The sequence below is a fragment of the Gopherus flavomarginatus genome, chromosome 10 (assembly GCF_025201925.1).
Source record: "Gopherus flavomarginatus isolate rGopFla2 chromosome 10, rGopFla2.mat.asm, whole genome shotgun sequence".
In the NCBI taxonomy this organism is placed as follows: Eukaryota; Metazoa; Chordata; order Testudines; family Testudinidae; genus Gopherus; species Gopherus flavomarginatus.
This window is the reverse complement of record NC_066626.1, coordinates 15,950,430-15,977,572: the sequence shown is the minus strand read 5'-3', so window position 1 is coordinate 15,977,572 and position 27,143 is coordinate 15,950,430. Positions and strand designations below refer to the sequence as shown.

At 42.2% G+C, this 27,143-nt stretch overlaps 1 protein-coding gene across 6 annotated transcripts in view; it reads right to left on the bottom strand.

The window, feature by feature from the left end:
* The window catches only part of ERBB4 (erb-b2 receptor tyrosine kinase 4), a 1,018,488-nt gene that overhangs the window by 283,890 nt on the left and 707,455 nt on the right, over positions 1-27,143 (bottom strand). For all 6 annotated transcript variants that reach the window (XM_050916103.1, XM_050916105.1, XM_050916107.1 and 3 more), the window contains exon 5: positions 16,387-16,452. In XM_050916103.1, the coding sequence (XP_050772060.1) occupies positions 16,387-16,452 (66 nt within the window). The remainder of the gene's footprint in view (positions 1-16,386; positions 16,453-27,143) is intronic.

The window sequence follows — 27,143 nt, the reverse complement described above, 5'->3', positions numbered from 1 at the left end:
CCACATGTTCATCCAGTGATAAATCAGGTTTATCACAGAATAATAGAATATCAGGGTTGGAAGGGACCTTAGGAGGTAATCTAGTCCAACCCCCTGCTTATAGTCCATTTTCAAATGCTCCTGACTGAAGACAGAAGGTACCTCCTTGTCCTCTTCTTCAAACAGTGTTTAAGGCATCACTTTCTGTAATGTCAACAGATTCAGAGGAGTGGAATTCAAGATTTCTGGACTGCTAAATACTTAACAGATGAAACATTACCTCTCCATTCACTTGGACAGTAATTAAACTAATGAGATGGCTTCCAGTAAGGCTATAGGTCCCAGATTGCCAGTCTCCTCAACAATTAGGGTTTGGAAAGGAGGAAGAGGACCACAGAGTGGTATGAAGTGAGCCACTGGTCTGTGTATTCATCCTCTATCGTCCTCCTGGTAAGGATTTGAGTCTGGATCCAATATGGAATGTAATGGTGATAATAGTGGATCCAAAGGGAAAAATGGACATCTGGCTCCTTGGAGAGACCCTGCAGAGGTCCAAGGTAAAGGGAGCAAAGGGTGATTCTAGGGAAGACCGACAGTGTCTTCTGGCCGCCTCCTTTTAACAGCAGATGGGGAAGATGACCTCGGAACTCGGGAAATATGTCTCCTTTTGGAGCCCCTGGGATTTCCCACTCAGAATCGGTGAAGCAAACAGAGCCGGCAGGTGAACCTGGGATATCATGGTGACAGAGTTTTCTGGAACTGAGGACATAATCAGAACCAATCGAAGAACTGACAGTGGATCCGAAAATGACATCAGATTCAACATTCCATACCACTCCATTATGCCTGGCTATGAAAGATGGAACGGCTCTCTGCCAGGTAACCATAGCAGTCTTGTCAGCATCTGATGAATCCAACAGTTCTGATGCATGGGAATTGGCACTGCTAACACTGCCCGGCATGGCTGTTTTTTGGTCTCCCAGCCTCTTTTTCCACAACAGACAGAACCAGAGGCACCGATGACCCAGTTTCTGACACACTGAGCAATTCCATCTTCCTGGACGCGGAAGTGGAAGCCAGAACCAGCCCTGGTCCCACAGATGGAAGGTTTCCATTGGGGTCGCTTAGTTGGGAAGCACAAGATATGGCAACAGTGAGAGTGGCCAAACTCTTTCAACCTCTCTTACAGAACAGGGGCCAATGGAGCCGACCACATGGCCCTCAGTTTGGACATCTGTAGCCTTAGAGGCTTGACTGAGGGAGCTGCAGGCACCAAGTCAGACCCCATCAGGACTTGAAGACTTCCAGTTGCCTGGAGCTACTGGTAGCCACAGGAACAAAGACTGCTCTGTTTGACCTAGGATCTGAGTCTTGATCAGGTCCAAAAGCCTCAAGGGCTTCCTTTAGGAAAAGGAGTTGCAAGCGAATCTTTCTATCCTGGCGTGCTCTGGGATTAAAGATTCAGCAAATCCAACACCCAGAAGGCAAGTCTCCTTCTCCCAGGCACTTGAGGCACTGCATGTTCATCGGATGCTGGGCAGACAGCTGGGCAGCTGGGCAGGAAGCCCACTTCTTGAATCCTGGCTGCTTCTGTTTCTTCAGTTCCGCTATCACCTGGACCCCACAGAAAGCCTAATTCACTAACCAATCAAAACGAGCTAACACAGACTATTTCTAGCAGTAAGACACTGTGACTCTGAAGACACCGGAGCAGTTCATATCCATCCAGGCTGGCAGGGGAAGTTGGTGGGAAGGAGCACTACCCCCTGCATAGCCTTGCTCTCAGTGCACTGTGATGCTGAGGGACGGGCATGAGGAGTGCGGCAGTGCACTAACTGACCCTGCCAGAAGATGTTTTTACTGTGAGACACCACAAGGTGGCGCAGTACCCATAAATGGCAATATGGAGAGCCACTCAGAGAACTGCAAGAATTTAAGGGAGCTCTGTATCTAGGGGCTGGTCCACACTAGGGAGGGGGAAATCGATCTTAGATACGCAACTTCAGCTACATGAATAACGTAGCTGAAGTCGAATATCTAAGATCGGATAACTCACCCATCCAAATGGCGCGGGATCGATGTTCGCGGCTCTCCGTGTCGATTCCGGAACTCCGTTGGGGTCGATGGAGTTCCGGAATCGATATAAGCGCGCTCGGGGATCGATATATCGCGTCTAGATTAGACGCGATATATCGATCCCTGAGCAATCGATTTTAACCCGCCGATACGGCGGGTAGTCTGGACATACCCTAGAGCTAGGTTTGAATTTAAAGGCTGTGAAAGTTCTCCATCATAATACTCTGAACAGAACCTGAAATGTGAACAGTGACACTCACTGGATGACAATGTTCAAAATCCTGATCCAAAGTTTGTATCCATCCATAATTATGAGTGATCAATATCTCGTGGGGTTTGTGTTGTCATTTTTCATTCCCGAAACATGTAGAAAAATTAAAGTGAATGAGGAACAAACCAGCCAGACCAGCAAGGAGAATCATGTATTCTGGGATATCTACATTCAAAAACAAAGCAAAATAAAAAAGAAAACTAAAGAAAAATCAATAGAACTTTAACACAAGCCTGCACAACACTGGAGGCTAATCCAGGAAGTGAGGTTTACAGCAATGTCACTGTACTGCTGCTGCTGCTGCCTCATTGCCTCCCAGGTGGGAAATCTTGCTTCAAAAAGAGGTAGGTGTTGCTAGATTCTACTTACCCAGCTGCTCTTGGCTCCGAGTTCCCTAGAGAGCCCCTTTCCCCACCCCCAGGAAGTGAGATTGTCTGGGCACAGAGAGAGTGTGTTTACAAATTACTGAGGGGAATTTAAAGTTTAAAAAGCACAGTAAGGGGGGGGATACAGAATAATTGGTTTTAGCTGCTTCTCAATACTTTTCTTAACCCTATTATTATGCAAGCATTCAGCTACCACCAAACCACTGGCTTCTTTGCAAAACTGTCAGGGGGAAACTGTAAGTATATAACCATTATGCATTTAAATTTTATTTTTCTTTTTTTTAAACAATCAAAATTGTACCCTAGTTTATCCCAGAAAAAAGTTTAAATCTTTTTTCCTCATTTCATTTCGGTCAACTTCTTCTTCTCTAAATGTTTTTAGCAAAGCCTTGTGGGTAAAATTTTCAAAAGCACCTAATTAACTTAGGAGCCTAAAGTCCCGTTTTCAAAAGTGAATTAGGGCCAGATTTTTAAAACTATAAGGACATCTAAAATGCAAATAGACACCTAGTGGGTATTTCAAAAGTGCCTAGGCACCTACAGTCTATTGATTTCAATACAAGTTAAGCCCCTTTTCAAAATCTAACTCGGTGCCTATCTGCATCTTTAGACTATCTGCATCTTTAGACCTAACTATCTTTAAAAATCTGGCCCTTAGACATTTAGGATCTTAAGTCTCATTGAAAGTGAACAAGATTTAACCTCTAAGGACTGGATTTTCCAAGATATTTAGGCACCTAATGGAATTTTCAAAAGCACCTAAGGTGCCTGAACTGCTTAGGCTTTTTGACAATACCATAAGGTACCTAAATACCTTGGAAAATCTGGTCCTAAGTGCCTTAACACTGTTCATTTCCACTTATTCGCATCTGCTTGTTCTTGTCAATCCATCATGATAAACTCTACCCATATCAGCATTGCTAACTCATAATGTTACCATCAATTTTGCAAGATTTGGTGATTATTCTTTTTTAAAGCAAGGCGACTGAAAAAAAAATGGACATTCTGCTATTAAGTTCAATTCTAGCCCTCAGGGTTGCAGAGAAAAAACCTGAAAACGTTGGCCCCTAGAAGGCCCTCAAACCAGAAGGAAAATAAAAAGAACCTAAAATTTATTATTTAACAAAAAAAACAAAGAACTGTCTCATAAATGTTTGTAGATTGACTTGTGATTTTTGAACACTTGGGGTTAGCACTAGTGCTACATAAAGTGATTCTGTCTACATGCACTGAAAATCCCAAGTTGTTATTTTTAAAAGTCACAAGCTACAGAACATAAGGAATTATTAGTGGCGCCAATGAACTAACTCAAGAGAAAGAGAGTGAGAGACACAGAGAGCAGCAGGAAGCCAGCATTAGGAAATGGTGCCTTTTAGAAAGTAATGGAAATCAGTCTCTTATTGCTGGACCACGGGATGGCTCTGCAACTCAGTGTCCATTTTTAATTGAATCTGCATTATGTAAAATTATACTTTAAAAAAATAGCCCAGTTTTATTGTTGAGACTGGATTGAAAAGCCTTGGAAAGCAGATCTAAGTAGTTCTCAGAAATATTTTTTTTGAAGCTCTAAGGATTTACTACTATTTTGTATTAAACAACAAAAAGAGCAAATTGCATTACAGCTGAGAGTTTGGGAGCCAAACTTCAGGCTGATGCAATTTAAAATATTAAAACTGGGAAAAAGAGGAGCATATGATAACACATTATAACCTTTAACTATAGCAATGCTGTTAAAAAAAATTCCTTATGCTCTTGCCATAACAATTTAACATTTTTTTTTATAAAACTCAAAGATTTGGCTGAAACTAGCTGCAGATAGAAAATTAACATGATTGACATAATCAACTGAATTATATGGTGAAGCAATCTATCTACCGTGGCCTCAGGAAGCTAGACTAATATTCACAGCATTGTAAAATCAATTGATGTGGAAATTATATTAAAAAAACACATTACAAATGACTGGCTGTATTTGTTAAGACTACGAAAGTTGACTTTCTTTGAGACCCTCTCACAGAAGTACTGACCCATGGGCCAGTTTGATAGATTGGCTGGTCCAGGTGTGATGGGAGATTCAGCAGATGTGCTGCCTCGGCTCTATTTTCCCCTACCCTTTGCTTACTGCCATGTGGACTCTGTAGTTTGGGAAGGGTCAGTGAAAAAGTCCTACACCATCACTCAACAGTAAGTACAATTCCTGAGTTAACGGCACTAACTCTGGTTTCCCCTCCACTAGATGAACCCCATCTCCTCAGTAGAGGGGAAATTTTGATGGGCTTTTGTTTTACTTTTACCCTGGTCTTTCATTGCACAGTTGCAAACCCTGGTGCTCCCCAACTTAACTATGCGCAGGAAATTCTATGAATGGAAACGCAGTGCTTCCTTAGTTGGAAATGGGCCACACAGGCAACATAAACCATGTCCATTACGGCTACGCAGCTAGAGAGGCTGCTGTGGGTACTGCCTCCTATCTAGAGGGGCCTTCCGGACAGTCAGCCAAGGAGGAATTTAAAAGGGTCAAGTGGCCCAAATACACAGACGTATTTCTGGCAGCTCAACTGCACAGCTCAACAGAAAGAGAGGGGCCAAGAATTCCTCTTCTCCCAAAAGAGTGATCAAAGAACAGAGGGAGTGCACCACTTTGTGGGGGAGGATCCTGACAGGAGAAGAAGGCTAGGAGAGCCCACTCTGAAAGTACAGATGTACATCCCCAGCACACACACACACACACACACACACCACTTTCCTTGGGACTGAGGGGAAGTGAAGGAAAGGACAATTCCCCTTTTCCAGCCCTGGGGCAGCTAATTTTAGCTGGCCAAGACCAAACTCTGTCCCTCTACGGGTATGTCTACATTTGGAGCTGAAGTGTGATTCCCATCAGAGACCCTAGGCCCGGGGTGACGAGACCCTCCCACCATTTGCTCTGCCACAGCTATACTCTATTTTTAGCATGCTATTCAATGCGAGCTAGCGCGAGTATGTCTCGTCGAGCTGAGAATGACACCTCTACTCCAAGTGCAGACATACCCTACGGGATACACACAGCTATTTCCTCCAGCCTATGGCTGTCAGGGGTCCCATGGGGAGCATCATTTGAATGATGCTGGGGAAAGGCAGGCCCAACAAAAAAAGTCCAGCAGCATGGGAGGTGAGAAGAGCATTGACACCTGTTCAGCAGTTTCCAGTGCTACAGGACAAGTAATTTTTGGAGTGCTATGTAGCAAGCAAAATCTTCTCCTGATCAGGGCAATGGAGCATGACCCCAGCCTTCTAAGGCTTGTGCTATGTAGGAAGATACAGATATTGCTTTTGTATAAATCCCACAGCTTCTTAAGAGACAGTAGTTCCTCAGGATGTTATCTCATCAAACATACAGTGACCACACACACCAATCTAGAGGATTCCAGCCCCAGTTCAGCAAGGTACGTAAGCACATTGACCTCAGAAGGACTACCCATGTGTTTAAGGTGAGGTATGTATTGAATCTGTTCTCTGTTATGCTCTTTGTGTTGGAAAACATTCTCAGTTCCTGATAACTGACAATTTATAGTACTGTTTACAAAACCTGCACTATGAATAGCTGGGTCTCGTTTGGGTTGACTTTTTAAATTGGTACCAGACCTGTGCAGAGGATGGAAATTCTGTTTCATGCAGGATTTTGAGAGTTCAACATTTGGCTTTGTTCCAAATAGGAGCACAGATTATGAAATTCTCGGAGATGGATATTTCCCTCCAAAACTGTTTTGGATTAACTGAAAAGTTCTGACTGAGTCTGGTTCTAGCAAAGTTTCTCTGACCAGCTCTGTTACTTTTACCAAGAAAGTCAACATGCCAACATTTCATGCTACACAAAGGTCATGGTCTATAATTTTTAATCCTGTGGTATGCACATTACATGTGCATCAGAACTGTTAGAATGTCCAATTCTAAAGAGGAATTTCTAGATAATTTTAACGGCATCAATGTTGGAAGGGGTCAAGAGGTAAAGGATGCTGCTGCTAAGGGCATAGGGGTGGCTGCTTGCAATTTTTCCTTGAGGGAACCTGCTGCAGCTGTGTGGAGTGAGTGAGAGAGAGTGTGCGAGAGAGACAGGGCATATGCCTGTGACCCAAGGACCTCTTGGTGCCAACTGGCTGAGGGCACAGAGGTGCATCAGGGCTACAGGGATCCCATGGATCTGATATCTACATACTAGTTCACCAAAGAGTGTCATGTAAAATCTCTAATGAAAACCTGTGTCATACTGGTCCATATAATCATATACATACAGAAAATATATAAGGAGTTATATGTGTGTGTGTGTGTGTGTGTGTATAACATGTATAAACTGAAAATTATGTTCTCCAGGTCTGTGACATGGAGCTGGTCGCCAGAAAAGGCCAGACACAGATTTCTTTAATGCAAGAGATGGTTAGCTATCTGTTTGGCTACATGTAATTGAATATTGTGTGGTACACAATGGGTCATTTACAGTCTGAGCAAAACATTAATTGAGTAATTGCAAAGTGGGAGACGCTACTCAGGAAAACACAAGCCATGGGAGTTATCCTGTTTGCAAATGCACACAATGGATTTTTGGACTATAACTATAGAGACAAAGAGGAAAGTGTGCTTGTTTCATGAAGGAAAGAACACCACCAAGACTGGCTGTAATAGCTGGAAGGGGTTTGGGTGAGTTTTTGATCTTATGGCGTGACAATCTCTTATTACTTAAGTTTAGGTTCTAAGATGCATGTTTTGACTTTATTTTACATGTAACTCTTTGTTTCCAATATTTCTGCTTGCCATGATGTGAACCTCTTGCTCTCTGTTAAGTAAATGTCTTGTTTTTACCATAAACATATCTAAGTGCTGTGTTGTAAAGGAGCACTTTGTTCCACAGAGTGACTGATAAGTCTCTGTGTGCTGTTCCTTTTGGAACAGAAGAGCTGAGAATTCTGTAAGTGTCCAGTGGATCTGGGCTGGGGTTGGAGCATGTCTAACATTAATCTGTACAGAGGGAGAGAGGCCAACAGAGGCCTGGAAGGCAGTGCTTATGTTGCCAGAGGCTGATGGTATTGGGGAATGGCCCCATAGTAGGCACAGACAAGGAGCCCTCTCGCTAAGGAGAGATGGTAGCGAGGTGCCTCACAACCCAAGGTACCTCACAACCCAAGGTATATTCCGGAAGCATCACAGAGCCTGGCACCAACATTAGACCACTCTCCTTGTGCTGCTGCTGACTCTTGTTCCCCTAGATGCTACCACCTCAGGCTGCTCCTTGCCGCTGGGCAGCAGTGGGACAGGAGGTGCCTGATGCCACAGGTGCAACCCAAAGGTGCAACTACAGCTCCCACCAGCAGTTCAGCCACATACCTGAGACTGAGGATGAACTGCCGGCAGGCACAACCAGGCTGCCAATTGCAGAAGCATCACATGAGCTGCCAGACGCTCGGCCATTCTGCTGAGAATAGGCCCAAATACGCCTCCAAGCTGCACCAGTGAAACTGAGAGGAGAGTCTTACTAATCATGATCCAGGCCCCAATCCTGTAGTCAGTTCCTCTAAGGCAGTCTCATTTATGCTGAGCAAACGATCCACCTGTATAGAACTAACTGCAAGATTGAAACACAGTTTGCAAAGTAATAGGGATAACACCAAATTTGTGCCCAACACATGCAAATGGATAAAGATTTAAGCAGGGGGCTACTTGTCAGTTGCTTTTAGACCACAGCCTAGCATTCTGACCAATAGTGTATCATTGTTGTCTTACACTACACCGCCTCTGGGCATATCCACCTGTTGTCTCTTGGCTTGTAATTGGACTGTATGCTCTTTGGGGCAGGGACTGTCTCTTTGTTCTCTGTTTGTACAGCACCTAGCATAATGGGATCCTGGTCCGTGACTGACACTTGCAGGCACTATTGTAACACAAACGATAAATAAATGACAATAAAATTGGTTGAGACTCATATTAAGGGGGAAGGCAGGATGTTGCTTTGTTTCACACGTGTGCAATTAATCAGTCTATCTTAATGTTTCCCTTAATTTTACATTATGTCAGGCAACTGTAAACCTGTGAAGGAGAGAAAATGGGAAGTAACCAAAATCAATAAGAAAGCCTCATGAACATGTAAAGTTATTAGTGAAATACAAGGATTTTAATTAAAGAAGCTGGCTCCTAGCAAAAGCGCTATGTTAGTCTGATTGATCTAGACTGCTGCTTCAGCTCTTTCCCTCTCTCCCCACCAGCTCCTGCTTGATTTTCGCTGTACTGTGTGGATATTTACAGCATCAGCACCTTCTTTTTCCAAACCATATTTGTTGCACAAAGACTGTAAATACAATTACACCTGGGACAAACACCTATTCACACACATCCCTTTATGAGCATGTTTATATTGGGGGTTGATTTAAAGCCTATTTGCCTCCTTTGTGTTCTGTAGGTTCAAACTGTATTTAGTTTAAGGTTTTTCTTTAAATTGTATTCAGTTTAAGGTTGTTCCCCTCACTGGGACAAGGCAGGCCTTCTCCCCAACATGCTAAGGACTCTCTGCCACTCCCACAGTCTCTTTTATACAGTTTTATTGTCCAAACTTGAGTCAAATCAACAAAAGCACAGTTCCTCAACTCATCCTGGGCTACAGCTTCCCCGGGGTTTTCCCCCTAGAGTCCTCAGGTTCCTTTTGTCTTCCCTTGCAGGGAACTCTGGCAGTTCTAGTTTCTCCAGGGCTCCCTATTTCCAGGGAGCAGGCAATGAGAGCCCCATGTCCATGCTCTTTCTCCTTTCTTCATGGTCTCTCAGGTTCACCTCAGTGGGTCTCTCTCTATCTCACTGCAGGTGCCCTCTTTTAAGCTCAGGTGGGGTCAGCTGACCTGCCACAGATGCACTGTCTCTACTCCTTCTTAAAGGGACAGTGCCATCCTGACACTCACAGCTCATAAAATAGTGTATTAAGTTTACAGCAGTTCCAATTTCCTTTCACGTGGGAAGAATACAACACAGACATCAAGAGTAGACAGGACAATAAAAATAAGGAAAGGCTTTCGAAAGTGAGTAGTGATTTTTTAATGCCCAGATTTTGGGGTGTCTCACTATAAAGGGTTTGGGTTTTTTTTAGTTTGATGGGGCTCAGTGCTTATTGAAAATCAGACTTGTCATGCTAAATTGGCTCCCCTGAAACTCAGGCACCCAGAATCCATAGCTACTTTTGAAAATGTTTGTTGCTGCAAATATCTACTAATATTTTCAGTGTTAAGAAAATGAATTAATTGCGCAATACCACATCTGGAAATTATCCCTTCTTTACTTATTAATGACAACAGTTTATCTATAATTTCCTATTAATTGTCCTCTTAAACATGTAAATGGACGTGTTACATTTATATAGATACAGGTGGTGTACCAGACACTTAAAGATAGAGAGATATAAACAGCTGGAAGACAAGACAAGAAGTAGACTAGGTGGATGATATTCATTCATGAACAAAACTATCCTGTTGCTTTTTCCCCTGGCGTAATTTGAAATGAAAGACAAGGATTAAGATCTTTTTGTTTTATCCCTTTTTTCTGGAAAATAATCTAAATCTTAACTTGGGAGGAGGGCTCATTAGAGTTTTTGCTTTAGCGACTCAATCAAAAAAATGAAATTATTAAAATGCAGATATGCCCTCCTTGAGTTCTGTTTCCAGGAACAAAATATTTAGGTTTGAAGACGTTATGCTTTTTGAAGCGTCTTGCTGCATACATCTGAAAGATGAGTATTCTCAAATATACTAGCTTAGGGTACATAAAATATGTGTGAGGACAAACTGGGAATGGGATGAGTGGCATCCAAAAATAACATCTATCAGACTGAAAATTCAAGTGCTTTTTTTTAGCAGAGATCAAAGTAATAACAGTGTGGTGTTAGTTGTTTTCTGGTTTTTGATTTGGGTGCCTACATGCGTATTTCTATGACTAAACAAAAGCCAAGCAATAAATGCCCATGTTAGTGCAAAATGCATAAAAGGTTTTTTAAAAGTCCCCATCACCAGTTTAGTATGCAACAATATTTTCCTTAGAAAACAAGTGCTTACCAATGATCACATTAGGTCATAGGGGATAGAGACGTGTGAAAGATAAAGTAACTGCAGTCTCTGATAATCAGACACTGCGGGGAGTTATCCTGATACTGTGCTTAAAGATAAAAGGGTCTACGCTTGCTATTTCAAATTAGATCTTTCTGGAGCCTAGATAACTTTCCCTTTTTCATCGTTTATTATTTTGGTAGCCACTTTTATGCCTTGGCCTGTCCCTAGTGTTCAGATATGTTTGCTCAGTTCTTGTAAAGAGAAAGATGGTTGTCTCTCCAAATAGTAAACCTACTGTATAGCTCTGCTAAGCTTCCAACTTCAGAGCAACATTGCAGATAAATTTCTCTCTCCCTGGCATTACTACATTAATCCACCAAATCAATTTACTTATCTCAAAGCAGTTCTGCTTAGTAGTTGAGTTCTAGGGCTGGCATCCTGCGACACGAACTTCTGCAGCCACATCAAGTCCTATTAAAATTAATAGGACCCCACACTATGCAGAGTTAGAGCATTTCTTGCAGGGATCAGGACCCAAGGTTGTAGCTACAGTAAAATTATTGTAATCTGTTTTGGGGTTAGTGATGGGTGAACAACCAAACATTCAAAAGATAAGTCCCCCCAAAACTGGATTTTTATCCAGGCTATTAGGGTATTAATACATTTGATAGAGAAACAGTCCTATGTAGGACAGAGAAAGGAACTTGCTTGGATGTATAACAGTGCCTTACCGGCTAAGGTCCACTTTTTCACCAGGTGGTTGAGTGGGAAACATTGATTTAAATTCTTTTTTCAACACTAACTTCTTCAGTTGCAATCAAAAAGGCGGTCAGAAAATGAAAGAGGAGTTCCAGCTTGATCTACAGGGCAGACCAAAGATCGAGCTCTTTCAAATACCATTGTACATGGTGCATTATTCAATGGTTCCCATAAACTGGCCAGGCCAAAAAAACATTTATTTACATAGGTCAAATTCCATGTGAAGTGGAAGACTTTGCTTGTGCATTTGTGGGAAAGATGTTAACTTTGGCAGAGTGATTAGAGAGCCTTCACCATTATGAACCATGGCAGTCGCGTCAACAAAGGCATTTCTGAACCAGAAGCAAGTAACCAGTATGGAGATATCAGCTACTGCATGCATGCCTTGTGTGTGTGGCAATGTGAGAGGTGAATCCTTATGGTTGATGGTAGTCAGTATGATTCTTCTCAGTGCAGTGGACACAGACAGAACAGAAAATTCTAGGAACCTGAAGTCTGTGGAGTTAGAAGTCAGCTGAGACCCACAAACATCTGGATCCAGATGTTTCTGAGTGACATCAAACCTTGGTGCAGTATTGTGGAGTGCAGAGCGCATGGGACAATAGTTATTTGGGCCCTTTCTTCATTGTAGACCAGGGGTCGGCAACCTATGGCACATGTGCTGAAGGCGGCACATGAGCTGATTTTTAGTGGCACTCGCACTGCCTAGGTCCTGGCTGCCAGTCCGGGGAGCTCTGCATTTTAATTTAATTTTAAATGAAGTTTCTTAAACATTTTAAAAACCTTAATTACTTTACATACAATAGTTTAGTTATATATTATAGACTTATAGAAAGATCTTCTAAAAACGTTAAAATGTATTTCTGGCACGTGAAACCTAAATCAGAGTGAATAAATGAAGACTCGGCACACCAGTTCTGAAAGGTTGCCGACCCCTGTTGTAGACAATGTTAGAATAATCTTGGAACACTAGTTTTGTTCCCCTTGTAAAATTCTCCTGTAAAACAATTAGCATTTTCCAATTTCATATAACCTCTTGCATGAAGGTAGTCCTAAATGTGTACAAGTAGTGGTGATACTTCTAATGAATCCAGTTAAACAGAGGTGGATACTATTGGACTGTTGATGATAGATTCAGGTATCATGTGCATGTGTGTATTGGTAGGTTATGTTTGCAAGTCCTTTGCTCATATCTACTGCCTTTGGACCCAGAGCACAAATGGAACCATAGAAGACAGGCTTACTTGTGGAAATGTATGGAAAAAGTTGACTTCCTCGGAAGAGGGAACCCAATGAGCACATACAATTTTAAATGCAAAGTAAAAATAAATATTTAAATAAAATGTAAACATTTAAGGATTTAGCCACACATCCAAACAAAGATATTCCTTGTGGAGAGTTGTCATAAACAGATAGCTAAGGGTTAATGTCTCTTTCACCTGGAAAGGAGTAACCTGAAACACCTGACCAGAGGACCAATCAGGAAACAAGACTTTTTCAAATCTGGGTGGAGGGAAGTTTTGGGTGTGAGCTCTTTGTTCTTTGTCTTGTGTCTGACCCTCTCGGCTCTGAGAGTGATCTTTCTGTCTCCTGGCTTTCTAATCTTCTGTTTCCAAGTTGTAAGTACAAAGATAGTAAGACAATAAGATTTATATTGTTTTCTTTTGTACTTACATGTGTGTAGTTGCTGGAAAGTTTAAATTGTATTCTTTTTTGGATAAGGATGTTTATTCATTTTTTTTCCTTCTCTTCACTTTCTTTTTGTTGTTTTTCCATGTCTCGGCGGTAGGCTGCCTCTTCTTCTTGTAGTTTTCTGTGGTGGGCTGCATTTTTGGCGTCTTCTTGTTTTTGTAGCCTTTCCATCTCTTGTTTGTGAGTTGCCTCATCTCTGGCCATTTGTGTTCTTAGTAGTTCTATTTGTTTTTCCATTGCTTCCAGCTGTACTGCTTCTGGTTTTCGTGACATTCTGGTTCCTGTCTTCTTGTGTTGGAGTGCCCTCTGGTGTTTATTGTCTGAACTGCAGGTTCTCTGTTGCCTCCTGGGGTCTGCCTAGCAACAGTGCCTTTTTCCCTTTCTTCCTCTAGCTAATCTTTTAAATGTAAAGTAAACCAGAAAAGCCACTTTATTTGCATGTGTATTGCTGGATACTTGACTTACAATCGGAGTGCTATTGTCTGACAAAAGACTCGTTTGTCACAGCTTAATGGTTCCTTGCTTAATATGCAAGCTACTGCCAGGAGAGAACAGAAAAAAAAATTCTCTCTGGTTCCTTTTAAAACCAAACCCTCTCTGCTTAAAAGACCCTAGCAGAGAAAATAAAAATATAATATTCCTACTGGCTTCTGGATTCTTCTATCTATCCACACCGCTGTGCCACCATGTCATAACATTTTTCCCTGATCTGGACCTTAGCGTCCAAAATATGGGTATTAGCATGAAAACCTCCAAGCTTAGTTACCAGCTTGGACCTGGTAAAGCTGCCACCAGCCAGGGATCTATACAGTGCCTGGCGCACTGTGGTCTCCCCAAAACCTTCCCTGGGGAACCCCCAGACTCAGATTCCTTGAGTCTCACAACAAAGGGGAATAAACTATTTCCCTTCCTCCCCTCCAGGTGTTCCCTCCCTGGGTTCCTGGAGAGATATACAAAAGCAAGCTCCGTGAATCTAAACAGAGGGACTCCACCCTCCCTGTTTCCAGTCCTGGAAAACACAAGTACTTCCCCCCTCACCCAGAGGGTATGCAAAGTCAGGTTAGTAAATCTAACACAAAGAGATTTTCCCCCTGACTTCTTCCTCCCACCTATTCCCTGGTGAGCTGCAGACTCAATTCCCTGGAGTCCCCACTAAAGAAAAACTCCAAGAAGTCTTAAAAAGAAGGCTTTATATAAAAAAGAAAGAAAAGGACATAAAAATGGTCTTTCTGTATTAAGGTGACAAATACAGGGTCATTTGCTTAAAAGAAAAAAAAATGAATAAACAGCCTTATCTAAAAAAGAATACGATTTAAACATTCCAGCAACTACACACATGTAAATACAAAAGAAAACAATATAAACCTTATTGTCTTACTATCTTTGTACTTACAACTTGGAAACAGAAGATTAGAAAGCCAGGAGACAGAAAGATCACTCTCAGAGCCGAGAGGGTCAGACACAAGACAAAGAACAAAGAACTCACACCCAAAACTTCCCTCCACCCAGATTTGAAAAAGTCTTGTTTCCTGATTGGTCCTCTGGTCAGGTGTTTCAGGTTACTCCTTTCCAGGTGAAAGAGACATTAACCCTTAGCTATCTGTTTATGACAGGAGTGTGGAAAGAAACAATAGGTTATCATTTTTTGTACCTGCTAGGTCTTAAATAGCCAATGCCAGCGGGGCTACAGGGCCATGGCCTTCCCATTTTTGAACGTGGATGGGCCTGGCCCATCCACTTTTTGGCACAGACCTGCCCCCCTTGCCCTTCCTTTTCCTCCCCAAAGTCCCCTGCCCCGCTAGGCGGGAAGCTGGAACCTGGCCCGGGTAAGAGTGGCCCGAGGAGCTAGGGTTGCCAATCCTCCAGGATTGGCCTGGAGACTCCTGGAGTCAGCATTGATCTCCTGGTGACCACTGAAAGGAATCCAGGAGATTTTAATAGGATATCTTAAGAAAATGATAGTACGTCATGCTGGGGGAAATTTATCTCCTGGAATAGCTTCAGCCACAGTTGGCAACCCTACAAGGAGCCCAGGCAGCTGTGGGGAGCTGCAGACCCTGTACCTGCTCAGGGTGGAGGGGGCCTGAGAGCAGCCCTTGGCTCATGTCCATGTCTGCCTGCTCAGGGCAGGTGAAGGGTCTGTGGCTCCCCACAACTGCCCACGTGGCTGTTACCCGGATCCGGCTCTGGTTTCTGACCTGGTATGAGGGAGGTGCCTGTGGTGCTGAAGAACCACAACCGGGCCATGCTATGAGCGATGCAGGCATCTGTGTGTAGTGGCGGACCCTCCACCTGCCCTGACGCCAGGGACATGGACTGGGGGCTGCTCTTCGGCCCCGCACCACAGGCAGGTGGAGGGGCTCCGTCTCCCCAGCCTAGCTCTGGCTTCTGGCTTGGCCTCGGGGGGAAAGAGGGAGGGAGCAGGGCCTCGTGGCATCCCCAACTATTAGGAAGACTCTGTTGCCCCTGGCCACTGCTGGTGTTCACTCTTAGTTGTTTCTCCTTTTATATTTTGCTGGTGTTGGGGTTGCCTGGCTCCTTGTTCCATGATATCTGTCTAGTCAGTTTGGAAGTACTGTAAGAAAAGACTCTCTGTCCAGATGGTTATTATTTTATATGAACAAATTCACTCATCACCATTGTGATATCTTCCAGCACACGATGACATATAGACATTTTAAACAATCTACCAGTAAATTGGAAAGAACTTCTTCTAAACAATCTCCATTATTGGCTATCTAAGTAGGACCTACATACAATGGACCACATCCTGAGATCCTTATCAAGAGCATAATCCTGCAAGGGGACAAAAATCCTCATATTCCCATTGAAATTAATAGGATTTTAGAGCCAATTCAGCTTCCTGCAGGATAGGGTCCTCACTAAGGATTTCAGGATCAAGTCCATAGTTTTGCATTCTTGTTATTGTGTTTGCTCCAATGCATTCTGAAGTCGCAGTTAATACTCCCCAGAGCAATGCCCTACGTTGGGAAGCAGAGAAGAGAAGGGGAAAAAATGCTAGATAGGAAAGCACAAAGAGACACTTACACAAGTGAAAAAGATAAAGCTATTTTTAAAAAACCATGACAATATCCCTTTAAAATGGAAACTGTAGAATCCCTTTTACAGTTCTTTCCACACCTTTCTTTCCCTGTCCTCACATACTTACAGCTCTGGCAGTGGTTTTCTGTGGGTCCCCAACATCGACCTGTGCAGGACTTGTGGCATCGCCCACCTGCAGGGTGAAAACAAATAAAGATTAGTTAGAAACTCAGCTTCAGTCTTGGGCCTCTACTGATTCCTCAAGGGAGGCACTACTGTTGTGATATGAGGATTTATATGCCTTACCGGGGTTGAGGGATTGGCAAAACAGAGTCAGGTTAAGTGGCCAGCCCTATGTGTGAAACACAGATGAGGCTGAGGGACATGACATTGGCACTTTAATTTCCTAACTCTACTATCTCTTCTTAAATATATAAATTGAATTTGTGGATCTTGAGAACAGATGCTGCTCTAAAGAGAAGAAAACCAGACTGGGAACATCTAAGTATATTTTCACCGTTAACTATCCCAAGCAGTGATCATAATGGTCTATGCTGGATCCACCCAGCCTTGCGTTACTGGTGGATGCCGCTGCTAGAAATGGTACACAAAAACATCTGAACCCCATAACAGAAATAAAAGTCAATACAAATGAATGAACAAACAAACTTCTGGGGAAAAACGCAAGCAACCGTGTGACTAACAAAGAAACATGGCCAAATCATTCTTAAAAGATATGGACAGTTTTATTAGCTAAATAGGTTGGGTTTTTTTACTCCCTAAAAGCAACCTATCCTCATTTGTGAGGACTCTTTCATTCTTCATAAAAATATTGCTCAGAAAATCTATTAAGCAAGCTTCCACTTAGAGCTTGATCCAGAAGCCCATTGAAGTGAATGGGAGCCTTTCCATGAATGTGTTAATAGCACTAATGTGCGATACTCTTCTGTATACACAAACTTTGGGAATGTTGACAGATCAAATAGGACCACATCCCTGTGCTAACACTCTGAACCCTGAAGTTCTAGCCACAAAGAAAAAGTGTTATTTACTTGGCTAACAGAGCTTGGGAGAAGAGATGGTATTTTATTCACATAAAGTCAGAAGGTCTTAAGGATTATGTTCTTGAAACCCACTTTCACCACTCTGACATGTATACAGTGTTGATGGCACAACTGATTATACTGTACAGTAATTACATGGTGTATGCTAACTACTTTGTTGAAAGTAACAGTTCTTTGTTGGACTGAAGTTCATTGAAAGCAATTATGCCTGGAAAGCATTGTTGCTGACATCATCAGCATATAATTTCCTGTCAGTTTCTGCCATCTGTTTATTTAGATCACAAACACATTATAACTACCTAATGCAAACTCATTCTGGCTGACAGGATGGGGACTCCATCTGGCATGAATAATGCAACTTCATACAGTAATAAAGATAATTATTATTAAAAGGCTACTGGAGCCCTGTGCAGAAAGCTAATAAATCTAAATTGATTTATAACACTGGAAATTAGAAACGAGGCTGAGGCGAACAGCAAACGTGGGAAACTTTTAACAGAAGAGACTCTCAGACAGGGCTCAATGGTGAATAGGTCCATAGACCCATCCAACTGAGTAAGGAGTATTAAGAACCTGCCTTATGCCCCTAGGATATTGGATCCTGCATATCAAACACAGCGGATATTGTAAACCTACTTATTCCCACTCCCACAGAACAGGAGGGCAAAGTCTTCATTCCACATACAACATCCACACTTGTTAACCAATGCATCTGAGCCAATGCAAGGAGAGTTGCAATTTGCTGCTGGTACAGGAATGAGGGTGAAGCTGGTGAGGGAAGCCAACTCACAGGTGTATCTCTGTGGCACAGCACCTCCCAGAGTTATTCCCAAGGCAGTGCAGATTATGCTTAAGATTGTACATAATGTCACATTGAGTTTAGAGAAGATGGTTAGGGAGAAAGCTAATGGAAGTCTTGTGACTATATCTATTGAACTCTTAGAATACATACAGACCATTTGTTAATTGTATATCCCAGAAGCAGAATGAGATTTCATTTCCCCTCTCCTTTTCTGATTTCTATCCCCACCCTATATTTACTGTACCCACTGGATTTTTCATTGCCACAGTGACATCTGTAGTGAGATAACAGTAGCTTCAGGCTTCATGACAGGTGACCGCTAGCCAATGAGTCCTCCTACACTTCTGTGTATGCTGAGATCTTTGAAAGCTCCACATATGAATAAAAGTCTTTGCATCTCAAATTCCTTGGTACCAACATGATCCTTGGTATGGAACCAAAATTTCATTCACCCAGCTCCTTCCATCCTAGAAATAAATGTGATTCAGCATGTTCAGAAGTCATTTTTAGAGAACTTTAACTAGACTGTCTGCTTCCTATTACATGACTTTGTTTGGCAGTGTCAGACGATAATTTGCATTTAAATAGAGATATATTTAACAGGAGAGCAGAGGGGAGGCTGCCAGCTCTCTTTTCTCTCATTGGGAGCTCAAAGTGTCTGCTTCATTGTTTTCTCTTCTCTCAGTTACACAGGCAAAATGAGAAGCTGAGCATGTAGACAGCACATCTTTGAATTAAATTATCACAAGTCCTTTCGAAGGTCAGATATCAAATACACGGGGACTAAAAAAAGTGGCTTGTCCATTTTGCTCTTTAGTTGTTAGTGTTAAGAACCTTGGACCTCTCTCAACATGAACAGGTACTGGTCTAAATTCTGCCCGCAGTTATCCTCATGCAGCTACAAAGACTACAGTGGGTTTGTTTGCACAAGTGTAACTCAGGGAAGAACGTTGTCCTCTAAGGATCTGATTTCTGGAACTCTCTCTCACAAAGAGTTGTCCCACTGGAGGGCTCATGAGAGTAAGAGGTATCCATATGAGCAAGGATTTGCAAGAATCCATCCAAACGTCAGCTGTTTGAAATTCATCCCCAGATTCAAAAATATGGACCTTCCTGCAGAGAAGTCTGCTGATTCACTGAGGGCATGTCTACATTACGCGCTGGATCGATGGGCAGCAATCAATCCAGCAGGGGTCAATTTATCACGTCTACTCTAGATGCAATAAATCGACCACTGAGCACTCTCCTGTTGACTCCAGTACTCCACTGGAGCGAGAAGCATAGGCCGAGTCAACGGGTGCGCATCAACTGTCGACTTAGCACAGTGAAGACACCGTGGTAAGTAGATCTCAGTACGTAGACTTCAGCTATGTTATTTATGTAGCTGAAGTTGCGTAACTTAGATCGATCCCCCTCCGAGTGTAGACCAGGCCTCAGAGACAGAGATGTCTGCATAGTCTTTTGTACTTCTGTAGTTCTATGTATTACACTACAATGAATTTCAGAAAGGGACATAAGTAGATTTTAGAAAGTTCACAGTGAGCCGCCAGTGAAGAACTGTTTTTCAGATCAGAGATTTGGGAAATAAAGTAGGCAATTCCTTTCATTGTACTCACTGTGTTTATAAAAACCAAAAACCTGCGAGAAGTAGATGGAATCTCTGGGATACTCCTTGCAGGCTCACTTCAATAAAGAAACGTTAAAGCATGAAAGAGTGCCAAGTATTCTTGATGGGGGGTTTTGGGGAGGAGTGTTTTATTTTTTTAACAGCAAGGTGGGTTAGGTAAGGAATCACACTTCCTTCCTATGATTTTCTTCATTAATCTTTGCAGATTAGGAGATTGATTTTGCAAGATGTGGAGCATCCTCAAGTGTCAGTGGTGAGCACCTTGCAGGATCAGCCTTATTTGAGGGAGAGAAAGCCTGGATCTGATAATTCATCACATGCATTCTATGTGCAATCAACTGTTGACTCTCAGCAATTAGCTGGAACCTGGCCATCAATATGTGATGCCAAGAAAAAAATTCTCAAGCAATTTACCTTGTAAGTGGTTACCTTGCCCATCTGCTCAATTGTCATTCATTACCAAAGGCAATAAAAAAAATCTGTTTCCCAATCTACTTTTGTTTCCTAAGTGACACATGAAAAGGCAGCCTCCAGAGGAGCCTGAATCTGTGGTCTCTTCCTTGCCCCAGTGATGAAAATGTCTGGAGACATCTAGTGATGTCAGCTCCATTTCTATTCCAGAATATTACTGGTGTTTTGCATACATAATGAAGTTTCACTCATTGAAACACAAGAGAAGTGAGGGGGCAAAAATCAGGACTGTATAATTGTACTTAATTTGTATTTAATCTAAATGCTGAAAGGCCAGAGTAGATGAGGAGCATGTAAAGTAATTTTGTTCTGGCAAATCCCATGAAGAAAACTGACTACTTGTCTTGGATGGTTTATAAATAATGAATCCTGCATCTTGGCTGGTGGTTAAACTAGACGACCCTTGTGATCACTTCCGAACCTATGGTTCTACGATTTTAGGAGTCATTTCCCTTTGACCAATATTAATGCAAGATGTCTTTCATTATGGATGCTGGGGCAGGAAATCTTCATACTCTTCCAATGTATGGCTACCCCTGTGGGAGATATCTATCAACAGCTTATTCCCTCTGCTCTACCAACTGACAATGCCACCAACAGAAACTAGAAGCTCACTTGACTGGGAAATCCGAAGGATACTTCCACCTTGCACTAGCCCAATAACTGAAAAGAGCTTTCCTTTGGATCAAGATAGATTTTATTATGACAAGAAGCTACAAAAGGCTGTTACTGACAAGCGAAGGAAACTGATGTTCTCCTCCTAGTTCCAAGCTATCAGAACTGTTCCTCCACAGTTCCTTGTTAACTGTCATAGCTGCCTTAAGGAGACCCCTTTCACCCAGAAAATGGGAAAGAAGAGAATGCAGTTGAATTCAGAGAAGAAATGGTCTCACTTTACATGAAGTCTCCATTTATAAATGGCTTATAAAAGGTTAATAAATGATTAATGGATGGTATCAGCATGTTACTGATATGAGTAGCATGTGTAATGGATGGTTATAAGCACCTCAGTAGCAGGTGCTATTCACAGTTATAAGCCATAGTTCTAAGTATCCTATTGATCTTTTGACCTCTAGATAACAATTTAAAATAATCAATTAACTATGGATTAAAACATCTATGAATAATTTATTAGCCCTTTATAAACTACTTATGAACTAAACCTTAATTGAAAATTTGACCAAAGCAATTGACTATTTCCCTCAGCTTTAATGAGGAGGTTCGGAACCATACAACCATAACTTGCCATAATGTCCCAGATCTGTAGGGTGATCCCAATACATTCTGCCTTAAGATGCCTCATCTCTTTCTTTTCATTGTTTAAACATGACACTACGTTTAACTAGGGCTGCACTTTGTTTTTATAAGCAGCTAAAATTACTTAGTTTTATGTATGAAAAGATACAGTTGATAGCAAAATCAAAATATAATTCAAACACTGCTGCATGGTATTAACTGGAATTAAAGATACTATTGTTGTGATGAATTGTTCTGCCTTTATCAGCCTATAACGCTTTCCATGTCCTTGTCTAACAATTCCTATTGTCATGCGTTTATTCATTCACACTCCTTTGTTAAGTAAAAATCATTTTACATTTTCTACCAGCCTTGCGTTAGTCTCCAGATCTCTGCTATTGATTTGAAAATTAATTACCTAATGGAGAGATTCACACTTTTCAGGGTTTCCTCTCTAGGGAAAAACAGGCATGTCTGCAGAGAGTGAGAGATGAAAATTCGGGTAAAATAGAAGGCTCATCTTCTATAAAACACACCACTTGCTTTCTCTCTGTCGCTATGCAAAAAAATACAAGGCATAACAGTTTAAGGGACAGATCCTCAGCTGGTGTAAATTGGCATAATCACACCAATTTCAACAGATCAGAAGTTCAGGATCTGTTCCTAAGGGTATGTCTACACTACTCGCTGGATTGGTGGGCAGCGATTGATCCAGCGGGGATCAATTTATCGCATCTAGTCTAGACGCGATAAATCGATCCCCGAGTGCTCTCCCGTCAAGTGCTGTACTCCACCATGGTGAGAGGAGCAGGTGGAGTCAACAGGGGAGTGGAAGCAGTCGACTCTCCGCAGTGAGTGGGTCTAAGTATATCAACTTCAGCTACGTTATTCACATAGCTGAAGTTGTATAACTTAGATGGACACCCTTCCCCCAGTGTAGACCAGGGCTAAGTGTTTTTCTAAAGGGGACTGCTCCTGAGCCCCAACTTGGTCACCAGGCTCAGCCCCTTCTTTAACAAGTCCCTCAATAAGGTGACTGACAACAGGCAAGTCGAATTGGTGGAACCTGACCTTGCAGTTGGCAGCATAATCCATTGTTTCCACAGCAGACCCAGGAAGCCTGAATGGAATCATTTGTGCATATACTAAATAAATCCCCTGGTACTGAGGACCTATGTGGGGATTATGAAGGATGAATATTTCTCCATAATTAGAAGAAGGGTATAAGACACCCGCATGCCCCTTCTGTGATCACTACTGCAGCCTGTAGGCTGAAAGTTCATCTGTCCATTATATGGATCTGCCCATGTCGCTCTGTGGGCCAGCAGAGATCCCACTGAAGAGCACTGCTCTACTCCATGCTGGGGTTATGGTCTCCCTGCCTGGACTCTCTGTGGGCAGCTCACTTACCCCACTCTAGAACCTGAAGACCATCCATACATCTGGAGAGATAAAAGCATATTCCCCCAGCAACTAGTTTTAAGACAGAAAAGTTGAATCTACCACTCCTACTCCTCTATTTATCCACTAATCTTCCTCTCTAGATAGGCACAGAGAGAAAGAGACACACACACACAGATTCAGACACAGGCAGCTGAAAACAGACTGACAAGGGAAATACGTATGTATAATGAAAACAGACCGAGAGATATACACATTGAGACAAGAAAAGAAAGAGCTAGAGGGACAGTATTAAAAATAAAAAAAGGAAACTGGAGATAAAATACAACCTGCATTGAGGAAAATAGAATACTTGCTAACAGTGGAGTATGTAATTTGTGATAGAGACAACCCTAAGCATGTCAGTGTTGTTGACTGGATCAGAGGAATCTGTGCAGAATTCCTAAATTACAAAGTATTGCTAGCTATGTCCACAACAGACAGAGCTGATCTTAGAAGTGATTGACCACCAGACATAAGGGAATAAATGAAAAGTCAAAAAAAATCATGTCGGCAGCATTGAACTGGCACAGGCTGGTGGATTCATATTTATCATTGACAGCGCAGGGCTGATAGGAAGCTCACTGTAATGTTATTGTTCTGCTGCTACAAGAAAATGTCTTCAGGCCATAGTAATGAGTAGAGAAAGAGACTTGAGGAGGAAAGAGGGATAATAAAGATACCAACATTTCCCCCTTGAGACAGACACAATAGGTAAGATTTCTGACTCGATATATTAATAGGGAATTTAGTCTTCCAGAAAAAAAACAACCCCTTCCCATATGACATGGGCTAAAACTTTACTCTGATTAAGCAATTAGGAGCTATTAATTATTACTGCTTATAGCTGTTAGCCCAGAGCAATGTAAAGGGAATTCCCCCCACTGCGATGGAGAATTAGTTCCAAGCAGCATCCAAAGCATTTCTAAACACAGAGCTAGGGGTCCCAAGCAAATTGGAAAACCCAGCCAGAAGACTATAAGGCTAGGTCAAGTTATACCTGCTGCTTGGCAGACTCATCAAGATCAACAAGCCCTTGGGAGTCTCTCGTATTAAAAATATATTTCCCACGTGTGAGCCACAGATAACTGCACACATTCATTGAAATCAATGCACGTATGCCAACTGGGGCCTGGAGGTAAAGATCCCCTCGAGCAGCAATACCATCTTTCGGCACAACTTGCTCACATTATTCTTTCTGGGATGTCACGATAGGCACTTTTGGGCTGTGGTTCCTGAGCTCAGAAACAACAAAACAGAGCAACCGCATAGAATCCTAGTAAGTTCAACAATTACATACGGAGGGGGTTCCCCCTCCTGTGTTCTTGGTGGGAAGTTATTACACATGCATATGCAAAACACGTTTGCATCCATATTAATATAATTAATAAACACCGATTATATTGGACATCTTTTAGCTACAACAGCAATGGACAAAGCAAAAAGATAAACAACTTTTTTTTTAATGTATCCAGTCTGACAGGAGCATAATTACGGGTGAGAATCTGAGGTTAGAGCTATAAGTACTTCCTCTGGGATCATGCATAAAGTTGTGTGAGAAACTCCAATGTCATTATTGCAGATTTTCAGAGGAGAGCCCTAAAAAAAAAAAAAAAAATTCAAAGCCACATTGACAAGTGAATGATGAGTTTGGTGGTGTTCTTGCCCTAAATTCATACCAAAAACCAATAACTGAATTTTTGGACAACAAGACGAGATATCTTTTGGTTGCTATTAGAATGCATCCAGAGCAGTGATCAGCAGGGTGGTGGAGAATGCAGCTTCCACTGTTAAAATAAAGTCCGATTCTTCAGAAAAGAAGATGAGAAGTTGAAAGGGTATTTTTTCATTACTTTATATTTTTGCAGGCCACTGTACTGCTAGGATGTGTCTGTGTGGATGTGGATGTGTGTGTCCTGGTACCATGGATATTTTTGGCACTTTTCCAGCCAAGAGGAAATGAGGACTAACAAATGCAAAATAAACTTCCTGGATACACTTTCACTTGAATAATCATTCCTGCTAAAACTGATGGAACTTTCAGGATTCACAAACATGTTCAGAAACAAATAGGTGATCATCTTGTGATCAAGGAGTACCCTGGATCCATAAATTACAAATAAAGCAAACTGGTCACTTTTTGTAATGTATTACCACCTCCAATGTTGAGATTTGGCACCCATTTGGAATTGCTCTACCAGAAGCAGGACTGGCTCCAGGCACCAGTGTGCCAAGCATGCGCCTGGGGTGGCAAGCTGCGGGTGGTGGCCTGACAGTCACCGTGAGGGCGGCAGTCAGGCAGCTTTCAGCAGCAAGCCTGTGGGAGGTCTGCCAGTCCTGTGACTTTGGCGGTAATTTGGCGGTAATTCGGCGGCAATTCGGCGGCGGGGATGCCGAATCCACGTTACCAGTGGACCTCCTGAATATGAGGAAGCATCACAGAAAGCAGTTCAGTCTTCACATCCATTTAGGATCTTAAGCTGTCTGCTGAAACTAGCTAGAAATAGGGTAAAAGGGGAATATGCTAAAGGAAAGCAGAAGATTTAGAAAGAGGTCACAGAATGGCAGGAATAAGTGGAAATACTCAAGGAATTTGTAACCTGGTAAAAGATCCTAGGTGAAATAAAATTGGTACAAGAGCCTTTTCTTACTGCTATTTCTCCATATTAGATGGAGTAGAATTTCTTCCTTCCATTCATTAAATGGCGGAGGCTAAATATTTACTGGTGGTGAACGGGAATTTTTAGAGCCCTATCAGTGCTGAGGTGAAACAGGAAAGGGTGAGTCAAAACCCTGCCCGGCATGACTTAACTGAAGATGAGGGGAAATGTAAGGCAAGTAAAGTACCACTGAAAAAATCTGTGCCTGGTGAGGAAAAAGGTATCGTTGCTAGAACAGAGAAGCTGCCTGGAGAAAGGAGGAATCCCCAGTGGCGAAGTCTGGCTGGCTGAAGTCTTTAGTAGTGTCTCTTTAAAAAACTATTTTCAGGAGGAGCAAAAAGAGCAAGGATGACGTTAGCATAACACTGAGACATATTTTACAATCTTCTTCAGATAAAATGAAGTGAGGTCAACATCCCATTTGCTTCCTTAGGAGTGAGAGGGAGAAAGTTAGGTCCGATTCCGCACCCACAGAAGTCAACGGGACATGCTGATTTTGATGAGTACTGGATCACAGTGATAAGTTGCCCTCTACAACAACGGCTTGCACAGAGTGAGTTGACCTGCTCATTTTGATCATACCTTCTTGAAGACTCATAGTGAGTTTGTCATGCAGACATGGGAATTTTTCCACATGTCATCATGCTGATTGATGTTACCTTTGTTGAGAGCCTAGAAGTCATTATCTATCTATTAGAGGTCAAAGAGCTTCACCTCTGTAATCAGGTCACCTAACATGCAGATTATTGTGCTATTCCTAAAATTGACTGGGAATTATATTTTGCCAAGCATAAGCTAGTTCCCGACAGGAATGCTGGGTAACAAATAGAAACAAGATTTTGAGAAGTCACAGCTTGTTTGAAGACTGGTCCAGGAGGACTTGAATATGGAGTCCTTCCTGACAGAACCAGAAGTCTCAAGTGAGGAATTAAAGACAGTACACACAAGAAAGCCAGATGGTCCCTCCCCTTCCTCATTTAGCTATTTTTTTTCCTGCCTGTCAGCCATAACTCTCATCCAAAGTCCCTAAGCTTCATTCTCCCAAATCCAAACACATTGTTCCAAATAGTGGAAGGTATGAGAGGAGCACTTTTCTAAGAGAACAGGAGTACTTGTGGCACCTTAGAGACTAACAAATTTATTTGAGCATAAGCTTTCGTGGGCTACAGCCCACTTCTCTGGAGAACTCTGAGAGGTAAGACAACTCCCACCTATTCATGCTCTCTGTGTGTGTATATATATCTCCTCAATATATGTTCCATTCTATGCATCCAAAGAAGTAGGCTGTAGCCCACGAAAGCTTATGCTCAAATAAATTTGTTAGTGTCTAAGGTGCCACAAGTACTCCTGTTCTTTTTGCGGATACAGACTAATAAGGCTGCTACTCTGAAACTTTTCTAAGAGAGTGTATTGGAGAACTTTGGGACTGAAAGAAAGTAGGCCAGGATGACCACCAAAGCAAAAGAACACGAGCCTTGAGTGATAGAAGCAACCCCAAGTTCTGAGGATGTCTAGCCAAACAAGCCTATGTGACATATGCCTAGAAAAAGCAAGTGTACTGGTGTGAAGGTTCTCTTTCAGGCA